The following is a 9565-nucleotide window of genomic DNA, read 5'->3' as shown; positions in this document are numbered from 1 at the left end:
TAGATTCTCTATCGCCAAGCTTTCATCTCCGATGACAAAATTTTTTTCCCAACTGACGTTGCATAACCCGTTGAATATAGAAACAGTAGTACAAAAAATACACTTACACGTCATATAGGTCTGGTGTCGCCCAATTCTTTCTGTCTGCCACCGTTTTGAAAATCAGCATATCGGCTTGTACAGAGCATCAGCTTGACGTTGATTTTGAGAGCAAAAGAGATATTACAATCTAAATTTGATTTTTCAAAGTTTTCATATCCAGCGGTTGCGTCTCCGGCACACCATGCCTGATAATCTCGACAAAGCCGGTCAAGTGCAATGAAGGAGAGTTTTCTGAAAGACACAAAGCATCTGCGGCAAAAGAATCCAAACAGGGAACGTGGTTGCTAATTTAATGATTAGACATATGAATACAGTTTTTCAGTCCAAAGGGGGGAGCTCACAAATATTGGGGCATCCTTTTCCAATTTCTAAATATTGGTTTCAGTTCTTGGAGAAGGTCACAGCACTTACCTCCTTGTTTTTCTGGTTCTTGAAAAGGCAACGAAGGTCTAGAACAATACGTCAGTTTTGTCCAATAATATATGGATACACGAACTTGCAAGGAAGTTTCCCATTTTATCAACAGTGTTCAGGTCACGGTTCTGGCTTCCTCGCTCAAGAACACAGGCATCAAATTGGATTATAGGGAATACTTACGATGGTGGCGATGGCCATTTGGAAATCATAAAATACTGCGGGGTGGCCCTCAGAGCCTGTAGAGATGATAGACATTAACTCCGCATGCGATTTGTGTTGGGCAACCTATTTTGAACGTGAGCGTCAATAGCGACAAGTTGCGATCTAAAACACACCTCAGAGATTTCATTCAACAAGACGCGAAGGAGGTGGAGGGCAAATGGAGATGGAAAGTCTTTGATCGACGAGTTTCTGAATGCCACCATTAAGACGGTCAGCAGTCCAATATGGTGCGGACGAATGACATGGTCTGCGGGGGGAGGGGCTTCAACTTCCAATGGGGGACCTGGAGGCTGAGCTGAATCGGTAGACGCCATTACAGGGACCAGTGAACGTATGTGATACGACCTTTTCGCGTATTAACGCGGTTAGCTTCAGGAGATACTCGAAGCGACACGAAATATCGAAATAAATGCTGATTGGAGTTGAACGACCTTTGACTTGAAGGTCAAAGTGGGAATGACCTTGCCAATAATCCAGATTAGGAACGTGTTGTTTGGATCGCATGCGGTCAGGCAACAGCACGCTTGAATTACAGTAATTTCCCCTTTTAGAGCGCGAAAAGTTGCAACTTCTCCTGGTGAACCTTACGGTGTGCATCAGCACTCGACGATCATGGCAGGCAATACCAAGGGAAAGCGCGCTGCACCATCCTCACAAGTTGAGCAAATTAAAGTATCACCGGATGTCTAATTCACTCATTTGCTCTGCAGGCATCATCTAAAAAACGCAAACTCAACGATGGGAAACAAAAAAGTGTGAAGGCTTCTGTCAAGTCGAAATCAGCTGAGCCGAAGAAAGAAAAGGCAGCGGATAGAGGAGTTATCCCAATACCCAATCTGAGTGATGACGATGTCGAGATATCTGACCAGGACATGGATGTACTTGCTGAATTTGGTGGTGCTGCAAGTTTCCTGAAGAGTCTGGATAAGAAAGGTATCATGAGGTGCGTAATTTAATGCCTTGAAATCTTAAACAATGCCATAACAAATGCATTATACACAGGAGTAAAAAAGAAACTCAGAGATTGCATGAACTGAATAAACCAGTTCGCAAGCCTGAGGTGTATGATGACCTACCGTCAATCGATTCGCATGACGAAGATGAAGAATCCTGGGACTCGAACATGGAAGACGAAGATTCAGAAATATTGAGCGACGAAGACGATAATCATTCGATAGTCGCTTATTCTGACAAAACTGCAGGTTCTGATGAGGAAATGCCATACGAAATCAATCCTCGGAGACTGCGTCAAGAACCTGCTAAACCTACAGAGATTCAACGTCTACCTATCAAGTTGGCAGACGGGAAAATCCAACGGACAGGTATCAAAGCTGTTATCCCTGCTTCACAAGAGGATATTCCATCCGAACCGGAGGAAAGCGATTCAGAGGCGGAGGAACGGGAAACGCCACGCTGGAGAGTAGAAGATGTCTCAACTGGCGCACGTTTCGGACGGCCAGCCGTCGTGGATGTTCTGAAGACGAATTCTCGTAAAGCCAAAATCGATATGGCAAAGGATCAGATAGCTGCTATCTGTCAGGAAATTTTAGCGGACCCAGAAAACAACGTATGTTGCTATTTTTTATTTCTTACTGAATTATTTAAAGTATGATTTTGATTAGCTTGGACTACTACGACGATTGCACACGTTCTCTTTGAAAACTGTCGTCACTCCAACACATCCTGACCCTGTTCCCAATGATCCCATCATTCGTAAACTCGCTGTCCTATCTCAATTGGCCGTCTTCAAGGACGTTATTCCTGGTTACCGGATACGAGCTTTGACTGAAACTGAAAAAGCCGAAAAGGTCAGTCAAATGGTAGCCCGGACTCGTGATTGGGAGCAAGGCTTGGTAACAGTCTACCAATCATATCTTCGACTTCTGGAAGGCGAGCTAAAATGTACGTATATTTTCGTTCTCCACTATGTACCTTTATTCACAAATTATTAGCACACTCTGAGCTGGCCGACACTGCACTCCATTGTATGTGCACGTTACTCAAAGAGGTGACACACTTTAATTTTCGACTCAACTTGATGACATGCATCGTTGCACGCCTGAGCAAAAAATCCTGGGACGCGGTGCGTTGTATTTTCTTACTGGTCGCCACTGCGGCTGATGGACACCATTCAGTCATCTGAACTATGCTCTCAAACTCTGATTCAAGTCTTTCGCGAGGATCTTACAGGCGCCGCATCTTTAGAAATAGTGCGTCTGGTGAATCGCATGATAAAGGAACGGCATTTCAAGGTTCATCCGAACGCCTTGTCATGTCTACTTTCCCTGCGCCTCCGGACTGAACTTGGCGTTCGCGCCTCTAACACCCACGCTGACAAACCAGAGGCGAAGAAACCCAAGTCCGGAAAGGCTCAAAAGCAAGAAAAGGTTCATCTGAGCAAAAAGGCCAAAAAAGCCTACAAGGAGCAAAAAGAAATTGATAAAGAACTTCGTGAAGCCGGAGCAGAGGTCGATAAGGAAGAGCGGAAGACGACTGTAAGTTTCATGCATTCTATGCCCCTCGACGTTCATGCCCGACTAAATCACCAAAACCACCATTAAACCTATTAAGCAAACGGAAACGCTAAAACTCCTCTTTGCCCTCTATTTCCGTATTCTCAAAAACCCGACGCCAACGCCCCTTCTCCCAGCCGCGCTTTCTGGAATTTCCAGATTCGCACACCTGGTCAACATCGATTTTTTCAAGGATCTCATGCAGGTGCTGAAGGATCTGATCGCAATAGAAGAAGAAGCTGCAATGGCCTATGCCGATCTCGACGCAGCAGGAATACAGTCAGCCTTCATCTTCCGACAGCTTTCGTGCATAGTCACCGCATTCGAGCTTCTGTCAGGACAAGGTAAATCATCCTACTCGTCCTCATCATGACTGTCTGTTGTGCGTCTGTCAGCTAACTCATATTCTGCATATGTTAGGCGAAGCGCTGAACATGGATCTAACCGATTTTGTCAACACCCTGTACTCTATCCTGCTCCCTCTCAGTTTTTCCCCCGAAATGAACGCCCAGCCATCAACATCAACTACATCATCATCATCATCGCTCGGCCCGAAAGTATACCACCAATCGGTCGTTGACATCTTGTTCCGTGCACTGCACTTGATATTCTTTTCCCGGACTTCCGGCTCAACCGCGCCCCCCGCACGCGCCGCTGCGTTTAGCAAGCGGCTACTCTCAGGCGCGTTGCACTGGCCGACCCCCGCCGCACTGCGCGCGCTCGAGTTCGTTCACGGATTGCTTGCCAAGGACAGCAAATTGGAGGCCATGCTCGCCACGGAGGATCGGATCTACAACGGCGTCTACCGTGCTGACGTGGATGACCCGCAGCTCTGCCATCCGTTTGAGTCGTCGTTCTGGGAGCTGCATGCACTGCACGGGCGCCACTTTGACCCGCGTGTACGTCAGGCTGCCGGGGTATTACTTAACTACAGTGCCAGTTAAGCTGGCTCTGTGTTATTAGGTTTAGGGCGTTTAAAAGTAACACACTGCATCCCGCGAATTCCGACCGGCGTCAGCGGCAGCGCGCGCCTCTTTCGCATTGTTTATTACTATACCAAAAATAGAACTCAGGCACAGCACCTATTTGCTTGTCGAGACACTGCGGGATGGGTTAATTTGCAGATAATTGACATGCTAATTATTTTACATCATCTTGTAGTAGACGACAAACTCCACATGGACATGGAGAAAATAAACGACATAGAGGGGGGTGGATAAATACAAACGACTCCAGTCGTGAAAAAGAAGATACAGATGTGTGGCTAAGAGGGTCCGTGTGTGTGTGTATGTGTTGTCTGAGCAGTGGAGATAAAAGTAGAGGAGGCTCGGAACTATGGTAGGTGGCTTTATGTTACAATAGCAATAAACATACAGGACATGCCAGGAGATGAGTCAAGGGTTAAGGGTATGTTTTATCCAAAAACAGACAAAAAACGAAAACAGATGGATAGAAAAATTGAAGACCAAGTAGATGGGAGATTGAAGATCGAAGTGGCGAGAAATTAGTGAATACAGAGTAGTCTACTCAGAATTTGGGCGGTAGAGATCATTGGTACCGCGTGGGTGTTAGAGCATAGGAAAGTGATGGTTGGGAGGTCGGTCGGGCATACGGCCCAGCGTGGGGAAAGGACAGGTTGGTACTCGGGCTTGGTGAGATTGATGCGGTGGTTGGAGGCGTGCCTTTATCAGCCGCCCGATATTTGTGGAAACCCAAAAGCGTCGCAGATGGCATGGGACCGGACTTTCTGTCAAGGTCGTAAATCATACAAAGAAGGGTTTCATCGTCCACGATGATTTCTTGCGTGAGAACGATAGAAAGGGCTGTTGAAAAGAATAATTTAGCCGCGGTAAAACAATGAACGAGAATCAAAAGAGTACTGACAAGCATCAAGCCATCTACATCGGTTCAGCGAGGATTCTGGCAGACCAGCGTTGACTGTTCCAACGTTGATGTGAGTGACGTTAAGATATCCGGTTTCCTCTGAGATGCAAATATTGTTGCCATAGACCTTGGTGACGCAACGACTGGTCGCACTCCACACATTTTCCAAAGAAACAAAACTCTGGAAACCATGGAAAGTAGATGGTGTGCGGGCGTCGTTCATTGTTGGGACACAAAGTCGGACCCGCAGTGTTAGTGGCGGCTGAAGCCCCTGCGGGTGCGACAAGGCGTCTACTTTGACCGAAAAAGGAGTCATACCGTCGGCTTGCAAAAATACCGATGTGACTTTATTGCGCGCATATCGGTAATGCGTCGGGGTCGCACTCATGACCGTCTGAGAGGACGGGTCGGTTGGAGTTTTGCGAGATTGGTAAGAGGGAGGGATCTGAATGACTGGCGGTGCTGCGGGATACTTGGCCTGCTGTGCGGCGAAAGGCGAAGACGCGTCACCGTAGTGGGGCAACTGCTGAATAAAATCTCCACTCGGTGATATTGATGGGCTATTCAAACCGTGGCCCGCATAGGACAGATCGAGTGGCATGCCCTGTAATTTTGGGTGGATGACACCAAACTCGGGCGGGAAGTGGCCTGGTCGCTGTTCTGGGGTAGGCGGGAACTCTGACTGGGAATCGGCGGGAGAAAAGTTAGGGGAGACGGAGTTGGAGGAGGGGAGATGATCACTCTCATCCCACTCGAATGGTATCAGGGAATTCGAGTCATGATATTCCTCGAGTTTCACAGGAGCAGCCATGGGAGAGTCACCCTCTGGATATAGTTCATCGCCTCCGGCTACGAGGTGGAACTCTAGATTGAATACGAGACGATTGATGAGAGAAATAAAAAATGTGAAACGGTAGAAAGATGCAGACCTGGCTCCCCCTTCCACATATTGCGCAGGACCTGAATATGACTTGCGACCTGCTTCTTAGATCGGTCAATGCCTTGCTTGGCGAGATAGTCTACGAGGAACTGGTTGCGCCATCTGCTGCGGCCGCGAGACTGAGAGTAGGTAGCATAGGGAGAGTCCCAATATTCACGAAGACCTGAAAGAAAAAAAAAGTAAGGCACAGGCGCGATATGTGTAGGATACGAAACAACAGACCCTGAACAAAAACCTTTTCGATCGACTCAGGCCAGACCTCTGTGCCACTGCCATCCTTGAGGAGCTTTCTGTGCTTGCGCTGGGGAGTGATACTGGGGGGCGAGTTGTCGTGCTTCTTGATGGCTGAAGAGGACGCTCTTGAGGAAGTCATTGGAGAGTTGGAGACAAGCAGGGGAAAGAGTAAATTGAAATCGGGACATGGAGTTATATACGATTACGAGGGCCGCAATTCTCTCGGGACGAGTCAAGGGCGCCAAGATCCGAGATGAGAGCCGAAATAGGCAGGAAGGAGCCACGACACTGGAGATGGGACATTGAGCAGAGATCGGAGATTCAAAAGGACGAATTTCCTGTTTCAGCCGGACAAAGAGAGCGGCGCGGAGGGGACGGACAGCCTTTGAGGGTTCCGGATTAGGAACAAAGAGGCGGGCACACCAGACCCCCGCGTCCCGACAGAACGGCTCACACAGATCTGGATGACCCGATATGGAAAGCAAGTCCCAGACCCATGTCACCATCACGTGGATGGATCTGCCCACGGCCGCAGGGGAAGTCCGCGAGTCTGCAAAGGCCATGGCGCTGTCTATTACCCAGCGATGGCTGCAGCAGGCCGTCCAGCCGTATCCCAACCACCCACGCGTCTACGCCGACACCGACGCGCTGCTCGCCCATGCACCGACACTGCGTCCCAAATCTGATGTCTACAGTACGCCTCGCCTGCTCCGGTGCATCTGCATCTGCATCTGCCGCTGCTCACATGTGCGTCTGTAGCATTCGACGACGGCCGCACGCAGCTGCTGCTGTGTGTGCACGGACTGCTGCCCATCAGCTACCGCCAGACGGGGTACAACATCCCGGTGGCGATCTGGCTGCCGCGTGAGTACCCGCGAGAAGCGCCGATCGTGTATGTAGTGCCTACTACGGAGATGGTGGTGAGGCCCGGACGGTATCTCGATGTGAGCGGACGGTGCAGGATAGAGTATATGCAGCAGTGGGAACGGAAGGACGAGGTGAGTGGCTTCTAGCGGAATGCTCATGTTGCTCGTCTGACATGGCAGCAGGGTTGTAGTCTATCTGCCCTCGTCGATGCTCTCCAGGAGTATTTTTCGCGAGAGCCGCCTGTGTATGCAAAGCCGGCTGTCAGTAGAGTCGTCGCCCAGTCGCCACCGCCCCCACCGCCTCTGCCTGCTAAACCACCGAGTAGCGCTACTCCAAATCCAGTCTCTGTATGTCCATCTCTATCTAATCCATCTGCAGATATTTACACCAGCACAGCCTCCGCCGCTCCCACCTCATCCCGTACAGTCATTCCGTCCGGCTATTCCTCCTCCTCTGCTTGCCCCATCCCATCCAGTCCCACCACCACCACCTCCTCCTCCTCCTCCACAATTATTTGCATCGCCTCACCCACCCCGGCCGGACCCTCATCACATCCCCATCCCCGTCCCAGATCTCCTTGACCAGGACAATGACGCGTCTGCCATCCCAGCTTCTTTCCCAGCACCACCGCCACGGCCCCCAAATCCTGAACTCCTCCGGCTCCAATCGGAGGTCCACCGCAAACTCACCGCAGAGTTAAACTCTCTCTCGCAGGCTCTCGCCATTGATGCCGAGCGGTTGCGCGCACAACAAGCCGATCTTCTCGCCGGCGAGCCCGCTATCAAAGACGAGATGGCGCGTCTTGAGGCTGTTCGAGATGTCTGTCGCAATGTCGCAAGTAGGACCAGCCACGCCGTTCACCAAGCAGAGGCAAATATTGCAGAGTTGCGTAGGAAAGGCGACCCCGAGGTCGATGAGCTCGTTTGTGCAACGAGCATAGTCCACAATCAGTACGTTGTCTATCACAGATACCCTCCTCTGCACAGCTTCATTTCCCTTTCGCAGGCTCATAAACCTAATTGCGGACGACAACGCGATCGAAGACACCATTTACCATCTACACCGAGCCCTCAATGCCGGTAGAATAGATTTAGAACGTTTCCTTCGGGTATGTGTTCTCTTTTTTCTCTCGCTCCTGCGCCCATCAGATGCGTTACTTACAAAAATATTTTTTATCATGTTAGGCCACCCGTCTCTTGGCGGAGGAGCAGTTCATGAAACGTGCACTCATAGAGAAGATTCAGGCCAGTACCATGTCGTCACCGTCCGTCCCTTCTGATTGGGCCTGATTGTCACGTCGTATGGGAAATACCACTATTGCCAGTTCTTTGTATTACTTATTGGAGCACTGTGATAAATTTACGCGAGTCACGACGCTCGCAATGTCCGTTTTGAGCCAACATATCACCGTCCCAGCGCGGGTGAGGGTGTTGTAGGTTGCCGGCATAATAGGACAGACGCTGTGTGTATACTTACAGGGGGAGTTAATCCCCTATGCTATTCAATTGGAGATGGTTTTCTGTTGCTCCGCCCAGAGTCCCAGACTATGCGGACTGGGATGTGATGTCCCCTCTGACGGACAATCGGGCATCGTTCTTGTCAGATGATTCTGTTCTATTGGGGTGCGTTTGCGGTTTCCAGGTCAAATCCAGGTGTTTCCGGGGTATGTCTGGGCTTTCAGGAGTCCTTAGGTTAGGTTCCGCGCTGTGTAAACAAGAGTCGGTTCAAAGATATACACACGCCAGTGCACACGTATACACGTACACACGTCCCCTTGGGACGCGGGGACCTGTCCTTTTCGTGTGTTCTGCAACTATTCGCTTTTCGCTTTAGGCGACCTGAGCGCTCACCGCTGCTGATCACTGCGGCGTGATACCAGTTTCAAAATCAACAATACAATTATCTCCTCCTATTGTAATTTTCAATGATGGAGTATCCGGTAACTTGACAGGACACATTGGCAAGGGGTACAAAGCTCGATTATTAGCACCCTCGATGCACTCCCTGACCCCGTAAATACGAATTCAAAGCAAAGCAGTGTTAGTGTCTATTTCATCTGCGGAAAATGCCTAGGCATGGTGCCTAATCTCTAATTCTATTCGAAAAAAAAAAGTTCTGAGGGGACTCTGGAATACTATAACCTACTATAGCACCGTCCGGAGGCCAGACATGCCCCCCATGGTCAACCCCTCGATGTCGGCGGAGGGTGGCACTGACACGGCAGGCGGCCCATGTGTTACATGTGCTATGAATGCAGTGCTTTTTTACTCTTTTCTGACTGGGAGGTTACATGTACTTCCGAGCGCTGCGATGAAAAAGGAGTGCCTTCCGTGAGTGGTAGGCCTCCTTAGTCAGGGATGGCCGGCCACCTTTGTCCTGCGGCCTG

General features: G+C 49.7%; 4 protein-coding genes across 4 annotated transcripts; 2 read left to right on the top strand and 2 right to left on the bottom strand.

Annotated features, from left to right (window-relative positions):
* Window positions 1-229: 229 nt before the first annotated feature.
* JR316_0003784 (uncharacterized protein) lies at window positions 230-1055 on the bottom strand (the record flags this gene model as incomplete). The annotated part of the gene is made up of 4 exons (XM_047889554.1): window positions 230-386; window positions 514-551; window positions 700-804; window positions 855-1055. 4 exons carry the CDS (start codon window positions 1053-1055, stop codon window positions 230-232), a joined length of 501 nt encoding a protein of 166 aa, XP_047751928.1.
* Window positions 1056-1353: 298 nt separating this feature from the next.
* JR316_0003783 (Nucleolar complex protein 3-like protein) lies at window positions 1354-4198 on the top strand (the record flags this gene model as incomplete). The annotated part of the gene is made up of 8 exons (XM_047889553.1): window positions 1354-1413; window positions 1452-1684; window positions 1744-2308; window positions 2364-2643; window positions 2694-2824; window positions 2877-3236; window positions 3313-3598; window positions 3675-4198. 8 exons carry the CDS (start codon window positions 1354-1356, stop codon window positions 4196-4198), a joined length of 2439 nt encoding a protein of 812 aa, XP_047751927.1.
* Window positions 4199-4802: 604 nt separating this feature from the next.
* JR316_0003782 (Conidiophore development regulator abaA) lies at window positions 4803-6451 on the bottom strand (the record flags this gene model as incomplete). Its single annotated transcript, XM_047889552.1, has 4 exons — window positions 4803-5077; window positions 5139-6002; window positions 6068-6241; window positions 6301-6451. 4 exons carry the CDS (start codon window positions 6449-6451, stop codon window positions 4803-4805), a joined length of 1464 nt encoding a protein of 487 aa, XP_047751926.1.
* A 335-nt stretch (window positions 6452-6786) lies between these two features.
* On the top strand, window positions 6787-8468 carry JR316_0003781 (Tumor susceptibility gene 101 protein; the record flags this gene model as incomplete). Its single annotated transcript, XM_047889551.1, has 6 exons — window positions 6787-7006; window positions 7072-7310; window positions 7362-7526; window positions 7558-8129; window positions 8185-8287; window positions 8364-8468. The coding sequence occupies 6 exons, from the start codon at window positions 6787-6789 to the stop codon at window positions 8466-8468; spliced, it is 1404 nt and encodes a 467-aa protein (XP_047751925.1).
* Between the last annotated feature and the right edge of the window lie 1097 nt (window positions 8469-9565).

The sequence above is a fragment of the Psilocybe cubensis genome, chromosome 3, assembly GCF_017499595.1.
Source record: "Psilocybe cubensis strain MGC-MH-2018 chromosome 3, whole genome shotgun sequence".
NCBI lineage: Eukaryota > Fungi > Basidiomycota > Agaricomycetes > Agaricales > Agrocybaceae > Psilocybe > Psilocybe cubensis.
The sequence above is the reverse complement of the archived record's forward strand: the minus strand, read 5'-3'. Positions and strand labels throughout refer to the sequence as shown.